General features: G+C 44.9%; 1 protein-coding gene across 22 annotated transcripts in view; it reads right to left on the minus strand.

Moving 5' to 3' along the window:
• Nucleotides 1–15,508, minus strand: part of rap1gapa (RAP1 GTPase activating protein a) — a 448,318-nt gene that overhangs the window by 137,140 nt on the left and 295,670 nt on the right. Inside the window, exon 1 of one of the 22 annotated variants that reach the window (XM_059952375.1) lies at nucleotides 6,409–6,669. The exons of the other annotated variants lie outside the window; for them this stretch is intronic. Within the exon in view, the coding sequence (XP_059808358.1) occupies nucleotides 6,409–6,453 (45 nt within the window). The 5' untranslated portion in view covers nucleotides 6,454–6,669. Of the gene's footprint in view, nucleotides 1–6,408; nucleotides 6,670–15,508 lie in introns of those variants that run through there. 22 annotated transcript variants of the gene reach the window in all.

The raw sequence follows: 15,508 nt of genomic DNA on the forward strand, positions 1-15,508 counted from the left end.
AAGAGACGATGTCGTACGTCACGGCAGAAAGTGACGATGTAATATGACACGGCACAAAGAGACGATGTCGTACGTCACGGCACAAAGTGACGATGTCGTACGTCACGGCAGAAAGTGACGATGTCGTACGTCACGGCACAAAGAGACGATGTCATACGACATGGCACAAAGAGACGATGTCGTACGACACGGCACAAAGAGACGATCTCGTACGTCACGGCACAAAGAGACGATGTCGTACGTCACGGCAGAAAGTGACGATGTCATACGACATGGCATATATTGATGATGATGACACGAAAACATCGAGACATACAGAGAAATGCATCGATTGAGTCAACAGCCACAGTTCGAGGATGTACTGGGGGTAGCCGGCAAGTCACCATACCACTCATGCTCACATGACACGTCCACAACATTCAGCAAACAAAACCGAGCGCTGGTCAAGCAATATGAAATTCGGATCTTCCAGTCTCTCTCATCAGGGCTCTTGCATTTGACACGTCCACCTGCAGTTCACTTTCTCAGTGTTGTGAAGGCCATAGACAGAGTGAATGCGCCCAGTCTTTTCCCCAGGGCTGGGGAATCAAGAACTAGAGGGCATAGGTTGAAGATGAGATGGGAGAGATTTAATATGAGGAATATCTTTTTCACCTTGAGTGTGATCCTTCTGTGGAACAAGCTGCCTGAAAAAGTGGTTGAGGGAGACACAATGACAACAGTTAAAAGGTACTTGGACATGTACTTGGGTAGGGAAGTCTACAGGAATTATAGACAGGAATATCGACAGGGAAGTCTACAGGAATTATAGACAGGTACATCGATAGGGGAGTCTACAAGAATATGGACAGGTACATCGACAGGGAAGGCTACAGGAATGTGGACAGGTACATCGATAAGGAAGTCTACAGGAATATGGACAGGTACATCGATAAGGAAGTCTACAGGAATTATAGACAGGAATATCGACAGGGAAGTCTACAGGAATTATAGACAGGTACATCGATAGGGGAGTCTACCAGAATATGGACAGGTACATCGACAGGGAAGGCTACAGGAATGTGGACAGGTACATCGATAAGGAAGTCTACAGGAATATGGACAGGTACATCGATAAGGAAGTCTACAGGAATATAGACAGGTACATCGATAGGGGAGTCTACCAGAATATGGACAGGTACATCGACAGGGAAGGCTACAGGAATGTGGACAGGTACATCGATAAGGAAGTCTACAGGAATATGGACAGGTACATCGATAAGGAAGTCTACAGGAATATGGACAGGTACATCGATAGGGAAGTCTACAGGAAAATGGACAGGTACATCGATAGGGGAGTCTACAGGAATGTGGACAGGTACATCGATAGGGGAGTCTACAGGAATATGGACAGGTACATCGACAGGGAAGTCTACAGGACTGTGGACAGGTACATCGATAAGGAAGTCTACAGGAATGTGGACAGGTACATCGATAAGGAAGTCTACAGGAATGTGGACAGGTACATCGATAGGGGAGTCTACAAGAATACGGACAGGTACATCGACAGGGAAGTCTACAGGACTATGGACAGGTACATCGATAAGGAAGTCTACAGGACTATGGACGGGTACATCGATAGGGGAGTCTACAAGAATATGGACAGGTACATCGACAGGGAAGTCTACAGGACTATGGACAGGTACATCGATAGGGGAGTCTACAGGAATATGGACAGGTACATCGACAGGGAAGTCTACAGGACTGTGGACAGGTACATCGATAAGGAAGTCTACAGGAATGTGGACAGGTACATCGATAAGGAAGTCTACAGGAATGTGGACAGGTACATCGATAGGGGAGTCTACAAGAATACGGACAGGTACATCGACAGGGAAGTCTACAGGACTATGGACAGGTACATCGATAGGGGATTCTTCAAGAATATGGACAGGTACATCAACAGGGAAGGCTACAGGAATATGGAAAGGTACATCGATAGGGGATTCTTCAAGAATATGGACAGGTACATCGACAGGGAAGGCTACAGGAATATGGACAGGTACATTGATAGGGGAGTCTACAGGAATATGGACAGGTACACTGATAGGAAAGATTTAGACACTTCGATGAGTACGTGGATAGAGAAGGTTCAGACACTTGCATAGGGCAGATTCAGACATTTGGATAGGGAAGGTTTGGAAGGATAGGAGCAAAACAAGGCAAATGGAACTGGTTTAGAAAGACAGTCATAACACTGGGGGAACTCAGCAGGTCAGGCAGCATTTATGGAAAAGAGTATACAGTTGATGTTTCAAGTCAAGACCCTTCACAGGACTGAGAAGGAAGGGATAAAATCTGACTTTGATGGATATCTCAGTCAGCATGCATCAGTCGGGCAGAAGTGCCTGTTTCTTTATGCAGCATGACTCTAACTACAACACTACAGTAGATTCACTAATCTGTTTTCCTTTTTATGGACTTCAATGTGCCGATGAATGGTAGGATCTGTCTGGGGGGCTTGCAAACCAGTGGCATTCACTGTAGCTCAGTACATGTGACAAGAATAAATGGAGACCAATACAAATACCTAAACACAAGAGATTTTGCAGCTGCATTGATGAAAGGTATTGGTCCAAAAAATCAACTGTTCATTCCCCTCCATAGATGCTGCCTGACCTGCTGAATTCCTCCAGCATCTTGTGTGTGTTGATTAATAAAAGTACCACTGCTCAGACCTTTGCGTGTGGGGATCCTCACTATGATTCAATTGGTTTTTTGGGCAGGAGATTCAAGGGTGATGGCATTGTCTGAAGCATTGAGGGTGGTGGGACCGCCTGGAGAGTCGAAGGTGATGGGATCATCTGGCCAATCGAGGGTGATTCGAGGGTGAAAGGATTGTCTGGCTAATTAGGGTTGATGGCATAGTCTAGAGAATCGAGGGTAATGCAATTACCTGGAGCCAGGTGCAAGGGACATCTGTGAGAGGAGAAAAATTAAAAGGAACAAGAAAGCAGCTAACACAGCCGGTTCTGGTCTAAGCCCTGGAGCTACAGCTTCACTTTGTTCTGCAAACTGACAGGATGATCTGGTCTTTGTTCTGTTTTCTGCTTTTTTGCCTGTGTGAATGAGCAGGGCTTCCCTCCCTATTTCGACTGCACATTTCATGAAGGACGAACTTCCCACTTGCTGAACAGACCCATGCACCAAGTACACAGAGAACAGCTGATAAAACAGGAGGCAGGTTTAAACTTCCCGTTTCTGCAATGTCTCCTAAAACACTTTTCTCCCCCCACTTCCCAGCAGCAGGCTTTTGGCGCTGGCTGTGTGGAGTCTGCACGTTCTGTGATCTCATGGGCTTCCCCCGTATGCTCTGATTATTTTCCACACCCCAGTGATAGGTGGGTTTGTGTTTGGAGATACAATGGCGCAACTAGCCTCACCTCCCAGTAACCCACCAAATTAAACCTTAGCAGAATTACAAGACAATTTACAAAGACCAATTAACCTAGTAACCCTTACGACTTTGGAGGAAACCAGAGCACCCGGAGGAAACCACGTGAAACGGGAAGAATATACAAACTTTCTTATGGAGGACACCGGAATGGAACCACAAGCTCCAGTGCCCTGAGCTGTAATGGCATGGCGTTAACCATCATGCTACAGCTGCAGGTTAACTGGCCACAGTAAACTTCCCCTGTTGTTGGGTGAGACGAGAACTAAAGGTCATGAGTTAAGGGTGAAAGGTGAAGGATCGGTGTCTCAGAAAGGCAGCGTCCATTATTAAGGACCCCCAGCATCCAGGGCATGCCCTTTTCTCACTGTAACCATCAGGGAGGAGGTACAGAAGCCTGAAGCACACACTTAGCGATTCAGGAACAGCTTCTTCCCCTCTGCCATCCGATTCCTAAATGGACATTGAACCCTTGGATACGACTTCATTTTAAGAAAAATATATAGTATTTCTGTTTTTTGCACAATTTTTAATCTATTCAATAAATGCAACTATAATTGATTTATTTACTTGTGTATTATTTTATTTTTTTTCTCCTTCTATATTATGTATTACATTGAACTGCTGCTAAGTTAACAAATTTCACATCACATGCCAGTGATAATAAAACTGATTCTGATAGTTAGGGGGAACATGAAGGGGAATTTGTTCACTCAGAGGGTCATGTGAGTGTATTTCAAGCTGACAGCTGGATGTGGGTTTGATTGCAATGTTCAAGAGAAGTTTGGGAAGGGAGGGGGTATGGAGGGCTCTGGTCCAGGTGTGGGTCGATGGGATAGCAATTCAGTATGGGTTGGACCTGTGTCTGTGTTACATTTTCTATAAATCAATTCCTTTCAATTACACTAATTATTTACATTTACAATTTATAGTAACTTTTGCGTCTTTGCACCGAACTGCAACCACAAAACCACACATTTTATGTGGCATTAGGCTGTAATAATGAAACTGAAGCAGTTTTAACATCCCAAGGAGCATCAGCAAACAGAATTTAACACACATAGAAATATCAAAACGGTTGAAGAAATGCTAGATGAACAAGACAGGTTCTATTTCCCATTCTGACATGTCGGTCCATGACTTCCTTTTCTGCCACAATAAGGAGCAACTCCTCCTGTTCCCTCTAACCTGACAGCAGGAGGATCGATTTCTCTAACTTCTGGTAATTTCACTCCCTCCCCCTTCCCTCCTTTTTCATTCCCCATTCTAGCTCTCCTCCTGCCCCTTCCTTTCTCCTCGCCAGCTCAACACCTCCCTCGTGTACTTCTCCTCCTTCCCTTTCTCCCCTGGTCCACTCTCCTTCTCCTGTTAGATTCCTTCTTCAACCTTTTCCACTTACCATCTCCCAGCTTCTCACTTCAAATTCCTCCCTTCACCTGGCTCATTTTAAATGTGCATTAAAATAAGAACCCGTGGCCATACATTTGGGTTAGTAGGTTAATTGGTGACATGGGCAGTGTGAAAAGGCCTGTTACTGTGCTGTATCTCTAAATAATCAGCTGCGAGGACCGAGGGTTCTTTACACGCCACTCCTGCTCTGCATGTGCAGCAGCACATCTGAACACAGAACATTACAGCACAGTACAAGCCTTTCATGCTGTGCTGACCTTTTAACCTCCACCAAGATCAATCTAACCCTTCCCTCTCAGAGAGCCCCCCCCCCTCCGTTCTTCTTGTATCCTTGAGCCTATTTATGAGTTTCTTAAACCCGCCTGGTGTGTCTGCTTCTCCCTTCACCCCTGGCACTGTGTTCCTCGCACCCACCACTCTGTATATAAAAACCTACCTCTGACATTCCCCCCTCCCCATATTTTCCTCCAATCACCTTTAGTTAGCCATTTCCACTCTGGGAAAAAGTCCACTCGATCTATGCCTCCTATCATCTTGTACACCTCTATCAAGTCATCCTCCTCTCCAAGGAGAAAAGCTCACTCAGCCTATCCTCAAAAGACATGCCCTCTAATTCCAGCAGCATCCTGGCAAATCATCTCTGCACCCTCTCTGAAGCTTCTAGAAAAATAGAGGGCTATGCGCCAGGGAAATTCGAGGCAGTTTCTAGAGTAGGTTACATGGTCGGCACAGCATTGTGGGCCGAAGGGCCTGTAATTAGCTGTAGATCTTCTGTGTTTTCCTAACCTTCCTATAATGAGACGACATGGACAGCAACTTTAATACACATTTCTAATTCTGCCTTGTCTGCTGTGAAATCCTGCCTTCAGCACAACGTAGTCCTCTGGAATTCCCCGTGAGACGGCAACCCTGGGCCAGGGCAGTGAGTTGTCAGTGAATGTGCAAGATGCAGCCACCCCTTTGAAAAGTCCTGAAATATGCGGTGAAAACAACAAAATCATCATACTTTTATCTTAAATTGATTCATGCAGTTCGATTACAAATTACTCCTTGGACAGCGTCATCTAAGCAGGCAGTAGGAGCGGGCAGTTTAAATGGATTCGGCATGGATTAGACGGGCCGAATAGCCTGTTTCTGCGCTGTCTTTATGCCTATCTTTAGTGTTTCACGGTGATTTTAAATGTGCATTAAAATAATAAAAAAATAGAAACAATAAAATAAGTCACAGAAACAAAATATTACAGATGTACAATTCACAATTTTATCAGTATTATAGAAATTTGACAGAATGGATTATAATTTCTAATCATAACGCTACAAGCCAATTGCAGCGATGTTTTTCGAAGCCTGGACATTGTAGGAATGTAGGAAGTGATAGTTTTCAACCCTGAATACTGACACATCAATGAGACATTCTATTCATTAAAAAAAGCAACCGTGTTCAGTTTTTAATGCCGTTAGAGAGAACTGGACTGAACAAAAGGCGAGTATGGCTCACTAAATACTTTCTCGAAGACTTCAAAACAGTGAGGGGCTACGAATATTATTGACAAGGTTGTACTTACATCATCAGCCCAGTGCTGGAGCGGGGAGACCAGAGCCGTCTCCATATCTGCGTAAAACTGCAGGGGCTGGACGACCAGCCGGCCGGCCGGGGGAGCAGAGCGCAACAATTATTCCTCAACACAGACACACGAGCTCAGAGTGCCTCAGTTCCCCATTCCTCCCTCCTTAGGGTCGCTGCCTTGAACCTATCTCACCCCCAGCACTCGGAGGACGCGCCAGCGGGTACGAGCATCTGCCATATCGTGCCTGAACGCCGAATGCGAGGGTTGGCTGCGCGCCAGTGAAGCAGGACTGCCCGTACAAGACCTGACGAGTAACAGTGTGCGTTGCAACTTTGCTGTAAACACCAGGGATTCCGAGGCCGCCGTAAAATTAAGCGCTTCTCCTTCTCGTGCACTGGTGTACTTGGGTCGGGTGGAGGATTTGTCTCTGCACCAAAGGGCTTCTCCGGGAATGTTTCAGAGCTTAAACGTTTGTTTCACTCCTGTCAAGTTCAAGTTTGAGTGAATAGAGTGGATGTGGAGAGGATGTTTCCTATAGTGGGGGAGTCTAGGACCAGAGGACACATATAGAGTGGATGTGGAGAGGATGTTTCCTATAGTGGGGGAGTGTAGGACAGAGGACACAGATAGAGTGGATGTGGACAGGATGTTTCCTATAGTGGGGGAGTCTAGGACCAGAGGACACAGATAGAGTGGATGTGGAGAGGATGTTTCCTATAGTGGGGGGAGTCTAGGACCAGAGGACACAGATAGAGTGGATGTGGAGAGGATGTTTCCTATAGTGGGGGAGTGTAGGACAGAGGACACAGATAGAGTGGATGTGGACAGGATGTTTCCTATAGTGGGGGAGTCTAGGACCAGAGGACACAGATAGAGTGGATGTGGAGAGGATGTTTCCTATAGTGGGGGGAGTCTAGGACCAGAGGACACAGATAGAGTGGATGTGGAGAGCATGGTTCCTGTAGTGGGGGGAGTCTAGGACCAGAGGACACAGATAGAGTGGATGTGGAGAGGATGGTTCCTGTAGTGGGGGGAGTCTAGGACCAGAGGACACAGATAGAGTGGATGTGGAGAGGATGGTTCCTATAGTGGGGGAGTCTAAGACCAGAGGACACAGATAGAGTGGATGTGGAGAGGATGTTTCCTATAGTGGGGGAGTCAAGGACCAGAGGGCACAGATAGAGTGGATGTGGAGAGGATGTTTCCTATAGTGGGGGAGTCTAGGACCAGAGGACACAGATAGAGTGGATGTGGAGAGGATGTTTCCTATAGTGGGGGGAGTCTAGGACCAGAGGACACAGATAGAGTGGATGTGGAGAGGATGTTTCCTATAGTGGGGGAAGTCTAGGACCAGAGGGCACAGATAGAGTGGATGTGGAGAGGATGTTTCCTATAGTGGGGGGAGTCTAGGACCAGAGGACACAGATAGAGTGGATGTAGAGAGGATGTTTCCTATAGTGGGGGGAGTCTAGGACCAGAGGACACAGATAGAGTGGATGTGGAGAGGATGTTTCCTATAGTGGGGGAGTCTAGGACCAGAGGGCACAGATAGAGTGGATGTGGAGAGGATGTTTCCAATAGTGGGGGGAGTCTAGGACCAGAGGACACAGATAGAGTGGATGTAGAGAGGATGTTTCCTATAGTGGGGGGAGTCTAGGACCAGAGGACACAGATAGAGTGGATGTGGAGAGGATGTTTTCTGTAGTGGGGGGAGTCTAGGACCAGGGGACACAGCCTCAGAACAGAGGGCCATCTACTTAGAACAGAGATAAAGAGGAATTTCTTTCTTCAGGCGGTGGTGAATCTGGGGAATTCACGGCCATAGACGATTTTGGAGTCCAAATGATTGGGTATATTTAAAGCCGAGGGTGATAGGTTCTTGATTAGTCAGGGTGTGGAAGGTTACAGTGAAAAGGCAGGAGGATGGGGTTTAGAGGGAAATGGATCAGCTATGATGAATGGTGGAACAGACATGATGGGCTGAATGGTCTATTTCTGCTTCTATGTCTTAAGGTCTCAGTTTAATTCTCATTCAACCATGTATGAATACAGGCAAACTAAACAGTGTGGCTCTGGGGCCAGGTATAAAACACTGTACCAAGTCACACACACAGCACAAGCCACACAGAAGACAGTCACACAAAAATTATATAATATAGCCCAAATCCCTGAGTGCCAAGTCTTATAGATTGAAGGTACTAGAATATTGTCAGCAAGAACAAGCCCACAACAGTCTTCAGTCGAACTTTTTCTGCGCTAACGAGAAAACACAAAATTCAAATTAAACCAACCAAGGAGACCATAAAACAAACGAACATCAAAGACAATGAGACATAGGAACAAAATTCGACCATTCAGCCCATCCAGGCTCTGCCATTGCATCATGGCTAATTCATTATCCCTCTCAACCCCAATCCCCTCGACTCTGAGGCTGTGCCCTCTGGTCTTAGACTCAGTCACTATAGGGAACATCCTCTCCACATCCACTCTAACTAGGTCTTTCAATATTCGATAGATTTCAACAAGACCTCACTCATTCTTCGAAACTCCAGCGCGTATGGACCTAGAGACATCAAATGCCAATCAAGATCCTATCAAACTCTATCTTAAATATGCCAAATCATGTGGCCTCCACAGCTGTCAGTGGCAATGAATTCCACAGAATGAAGTGAATTCCACTTCATCTCTGTTCTAAATGATCATCCCTCAATTCTGAAGCTGTACCCTCTGGTCCTAGACTCAGCTGCTATGGAAAACATCTTCTCCACGTCCACTCTTCCTAGGCCTTTCAATACCCTATCGGCTTCAACGAGATTCCCCCACACCTCTGTTTTGCAGAGTACGATATATAAATAAATAAGTATAGTTTGCTTCTATGACACTATGCGACAAACCTCACCAATTTAGTCAGTATTTAAATGTCACTTAAATGTGCAAGATCTGCCCCTCTGTGTCTGTAATGCATCTGAATTGTTTTTTGAAAGGTCATGGAATTCAATAATCCTATGGCTATGAAATACTCAGAGATACCCATTCAAGGGTAATAATGTTGTTGGGCCTCACCTGACGTGGTACAGCTAACTCCCCGATTATACCTTCTTCCTGAATCTTGTACGTGGCCCTCCGAGGATGAAAATCTGGGTCCTTCCATCATCGGACCACAGATCCATAGCCGTGTGGTTCAATGTTAACCCACAGTGGCATAAGAAACTGCACAATTCAAGGAGTGTTTGGGAATGGGCAGTTTATACTGGTCTTAACAGCAAGGAAACATCAAATCAAACAACAGCAGAAGTGAAACCTATCGAATATTGAACGTCCTCAATAGAATGCACATGGAGAGGATGTTTCTTATAGAGGGGGAGTTTAGGACCAGAGGGTACAGTCTCAGAATACAAAGGCATTCCTTTAGAACTGAGATGAGGAGGAATTTCTTTAGCCAGTGGGTGGTGAATCTGTGGAATTCATTGCCACAGATGGCTGTGGAGGATAGTCATTGGGTATATTTAAAGTGGCGGTTGATAAGGTCTCGATTAAAGGTTCAAAAAGATTCAAAGTACATTTATTATCAAAGTAGGTATACATTATACAACCTTCAGATTCATCTCCTAACATTCAGCCATGAAATAAAGACACTCAAAACGTATCATATGTATATATAAAGAAGACTGGCTAATACCAAATGTGTAGAGCCCGTAAAAAAGAACCCATAAAAATAAAATAATAAAATAACCCATGAAAAAGACCGTCGAACACCCCATGTGCAATGAAAAAAAAAACATGCAAACAGTAACTGTAAGCAAATAGCATTTCTGAACTAAAGTCCACAAAGAGAGTCCCATAGTTCAGTGCTGAGGCAAGTAAATATGGAGCAGCGATCTGAACTGACCAGTACCTCACCTTGAGCCCCGACACCCTGACCTTTTCAATCCGGCCCAGTGCTCAAATCTACATCCCAGCATCCGCTTCTGCCACTTTCAGCAGCAACCTCATCTGGCCCGTACCTTGCCTTGCTTAGCAAGGGTGCCAAAACTTACAGAGAGAAGGCAAGAGAATGGGGTTGAGAGGGAAAATAACTCAACCACAATTGAATAGCAGAGCAGACTTGATGGCCTGAATAGTACAGCTCTACTCCTATGTCTGATGGTCTTACATCTGTCCTATCCAAATTCTCATTATCATCAGTAAACCAGCAGACCAGGCCTCAAGGCCGAGAATAGGCCGCACTCAGACTTCCAGTCCTTGATCTGGGATTTACAGATGTCTACTTGGTGCTTGGAGAAATCACTTCACATAGTACCTGGAGGCTTGAAGATCAGCAGCTAAAGGGGATGGTGGGGGGGAACTGAAGGATGAAAAGAACCAACTAACGGGGAGGTACTGGTGTTGCGATGGGTGGTGTTGGATGCTGATGTTTTTACTCCAAGGTTCTTTCAGAAGTCAGGAAGGAGGCACTAAACTTTGTTTTATTAAGTGTTAATAGAATAATACGTGGTGGGGTGGAGGTATATCTCTACCAAAGGCGAGGTGAGGCTCTGTCCCTCCCTTGGCCAAGGTGTAGTACCTGCTTCGCCTCTTGATTGGGGTCATGGGAGCAGGTGGTGGATGGTTGTATGAGCAGCTGGTACACATCACAAGTCCTGGTTATGCCACCACTGACAACCTCTGAAAGGTATTGATTTTAAAGACACTGCCCAGAGGAAGGCAATGGCAAACCACTACTGTAGAAAAATTTGCAAGAACAATCATGGTCATGAGACAACGATCGCCCATGTCATACCACACGGCACATAATGATGATAATGGTTGTGAATAGGACAAAGAAAAGTGAAAGGTGGACAGTGACAGAGGTCGAGTAAGTGGAGAGGGAGAGTCAAAAGAAGATGCTTTGCTTCCTGGCCAGCTCTTTTTATACACATTGATAAGAAACATTTCATTCAGATTTACAGACAAGAGTCAGTCAGAAAGCCACTATTCAAATATTGCAGCACCAGAAAAGCTTCTAGATGCTTCCAGAATCATACGAATGTAAGCACTGAACAATTGTATGTGCATACTGTGACCACTAGGAAACATACTGTGACAGCAGACAAATAATTGTTAAACTGCAAAGAAAGTAACAATTAAACAATCAGATCCAACAGTGAAGATGGAAGGTAGGTGGCTTGGATGAGGAACAAACACTGTCACATGACCTGGCTCTGCATTGGTGGTTTTTTCACTGTATAACTACTTAATTCAGAGCCTGGAGACAAAACAAAGTGGAACAACTTTTCAGGTATTATCTAAACAATTTAAACATGTTTTGACGAGTTCCTGCTTGTTATTTATACAAATATACGAGCAGGGAACTAGGCCACTCAGTCCATTTACCCTGCTCCTACATTCTAATTCAAAGTAAACTTTATAGAAGTATATATATGTTACCATATACAACCCCGGGATTCATTTTCTTCCAGGCATTCACAGTACATACAAAGAAACACAATAGAATCAGTGATAAAATAACCAATGTGCAAACGACAACAGGTTATGCAAATACAAAAAAAGAAACAAAAACTATAATAATAACAAATAAGTATGTAATAAATATTGAGAATCCCAGTTACATAGAAACACAGGCCCTTCAGCCCACAAAGTTGTGCCGAACATGTCCCTACCTTAGAAATTACTAGGCTTACCCACAGCCCTCTATTTTACTAAGCTCCATGTACCTATCCAAAAGTCTCTTAAAAGACCCTATCGTATCCGCCTCCACCACCGTTGCCGGCAGCCCATTCCATGCACTCACCATTCTCTGAGTAAAAAACTTACCCCTGACATCTCCTCTGTACCTACTCCCCAGCACCTTAAACCTGTGTCCTCTTGTGGCAACCATTTCAGCCCTGGGGAAAAGCCTCTGACTATCCACATGATCAATGCCTCTCATCATCGTATACACCTCTATCAGGTCACCTCTCATCCTCTGTCGCTCCAAGGAGAAAAGGCCGAGTTCACTCAACCTGTTTTCATAAGGCATGCCCCCAATCCAGGCAACATGCTTGTAAAGCAAACACGAGGAAATCTGCAGATGCTGGAAATTCAAGTAACACACACAAAATGCTGGTGGAACGCAGCAGGATAGGCAGCATCTATAGGGAGAAGCACTGTCGACGTTTCGAGCCGAGACCCTTCTGCATTCCACCAGCATTTTGTGCGTGTAACATGCTTGTAAATCTCCTCTGCACCCTTTCTATGGCTTCCACCTCCTTCTTGTAGTGAGGCAACCAGAACTGAGCACAGTACTCCAAATAGGGTCTGACCAGGGTCCTATATATCTTCAATATTACCTCTCGGCTCCTAAATTCAATTCCACAATTAATGAAGGTCAATACACCGTACGCCTTCTTAACCACAGAGTCAACATGCACAGCTGCTTTGAGCGTTCTATGGACTCGGACCCCAAGATCCCTCTAATCCTCCACACTGCCTAGAGTCTTATCATACTATTATACAGAATACTATATTCTGCCATCACATTTGACCTACCAAAATGAACCACTTCACACCTATCTGGGTTGAACTCCATCTGCCACTTCTCAGCCCATTTTTGCATCCTATTGATGTCCTGCTGTAACCTCTGACAGCCCTCCACACTATCCACAACACCTCCAACCTTTGTGTCATCAGCAAACTTACTAACCCATCCCTCCACTTCCTCATCCAGGTCATTTATAAAAATCACAAAGAGTAAGGGTCCCATAACAGATCCCTGAGGCACTCCACTGGTCACTGACCTCCACGCAGAATATATCCCATCTACAACTATTCTGTGCCTTCTGTGGGCAAGCCAGTTCTGGATCCACAAAGCAATGTCCCCTTGGATCCCATGCCTCCTTACTTTCTCAATAAGCCTTGCATGGGGTACCTTATCAAATGCCTTGCTGAAATCCATATACACTACATCTACTGCTCTACCTTCATCAATGTGTTTAGTCACATCCTCAAAAAATTAAATCAGGCTTGTAGGGCACGACCTGCCCTTGACAAAGCCATGCTGACTATTCCTAATCATGTTATAACTCTCCAAATGTTCATAAATCCTGCCTCTCAGGATCTTCTCCATCAACTTACCAACCACTGAAGTAAGACTCACTGGTTTATAATTTCCTGGGCTATCTCTACTCCCTTTCTTGAATAAAGGAACAATGCCTGCAACCCTCCAATCCTCCGGAACCTCTCCCATCCCCATTGATGAGGCAAAGATCATCGCCAGAGGCTCAGCAATCTCCTTCCTTGCCTCCTACAGTAGCCTGGGTACATTTCATCTGGTCCCAGTGACTTATCCAATTTGATGCTTTCCAAATGCTCCAGCACATCCTCTTTCTTAATATTTACATGCTCAAGCTTTTCAGTCTGCTGCAAGTCATCACTACAATCACCAAGATCCTTTGCCATAGTGAATACTGGAGTAAAGTATTCATTCAGTACCTCTGCTATTTCCTCCAGTTCCATACACACTTTCCCACTGCCACACTTGATAGGTCCTATTCTTTCACGTCTTATCCTCTTGCTCTTCACATACTTGTAGAATGCCTTGGGGTTTTCCTTAATCCTGCCCGCCAAGGCCTTCTCATGGTCCCTTCTGGCTCTCCTAATTTCCTTCTTAAGCTCCTTCCTGTTAGCCTAATAATCTTCTAAATCTCTAATGTTATCTAGCTCTCTGAACCTTTTGTAAGCTTTTCTTCTTGACTAGATTTATTACAGCCTTTGTACACCACAGTTCCTGTACCTACCATAACTTCCCTGTCTCACTGGAACGTACCTATACAGAGCTCTACACAAATATTCCCTGAACATTTGCCACATTTCTTCCGTACCTTTCCCTAAGAACATCTGTTCCCAATTTAAGCTTCCAATTTCCTTCCTGATAGCCTCATAATTCCCCTTACTCCAATTAAACACTTTTTTAACTTGTCTGTTCCTATCTCTCTCCAATGCTGTTGTAAAGGAGATAGAATTATGATCACTATCTCCAAAAGGCTCTCCCACTGAGAGATCTGACACCCAGCCAGGTTCATTTCCCAATACCAAATCAAGTCCAGTCTCTCTTCTTGTAGGCTTATCTACATATTGTGTCAAGAAACCTTCATGAACACACCTAACAACCTCCACCCCATCTAAACCCCTTGCTCTAGGGAGATCTTCAAAGTGAGTCTGTAGGTTGTGGAATCAGTTCAGAGTTGAGATGTGAAGTTATATATGCTCGTTCAATGGCCTGATGGTTGTGGGTTAATAACTGTTTCTGAACCTGCTGGTGTAGGTCCTGAGGCTTCCGTGCCTCCTGCCCGATGGTAGGAGTGAGAAGAGAGCGTGGCCTGCATGGTGGAGGCCCTTCATGATAGATGCTGCTTTCCTGCGACAGTACTTCATTAAGATAATCACTGATCCAAATATAACCTCAGGTCCACATTTCTCCTGCCCTTCAGACGGCCCTTTCATTGTAACTGATCACAGGACTGGAGTAGCTGTTGCTAGTACTGGCTCACTGAAGTATCAGTGTTACTTCCCTTTGTATTTCAGCATGGGATCCACACTCAAACACTACTTCCCAATAGTAACTGGATTACAAGCTCTCTCAGACTTATTTATGAACTCACAGGTGAACACAGAGTTCGTCACGCCGGAATTATATGTACCTGCACAACATAAGGAGAACTTTCTGATGCAAACACCTGATTCGGATTTCTTTATCATGCGTACACGGAAGCATGCAGTGAAATGTGCCATTTACGTCAACAGTCAACACACCCAAGGATGTGCAGTGGAGGCAAACGGCAAATGTCACCACACATAGCAAACACTCAAGGTCAGCAAGAACAAGGAATTGATTGTGGATTTCACGAAGGAGAAGTCAGGTGAACACATACTAGTCCTCATTGTGGGGTCAGCAGTGAAAAATACGAGCAACTTCAAATTCCTGGGGGTGAACACCTCAGAGAAGCTACCCTTGGCCCTCCATACTGATATGTCGTGACCAAGACACATCAATGGCCCTAACCTCATTAGGTGTTTGAGGAGATTTGGTATGTCATAGAGTCATAGAAAAGTACAGCAC

This window comes from Hypanus sabinus, chromosome 27 (assembly GCF_030144855.1).
Source record: "Hypanus sabinus isolate sHypSab1 chromosome 27, sHypSab1.hap1, whole genome shotgun sequence".
In the NCBI taxonomy this organism is placed as follows: domain Eukaryota; kingdom Metazoa; phylum Chordata; class Chondrichthyes; order Myliobatiformes; family Dasyatidae; genus Hypanus; species Hypanus sabinus.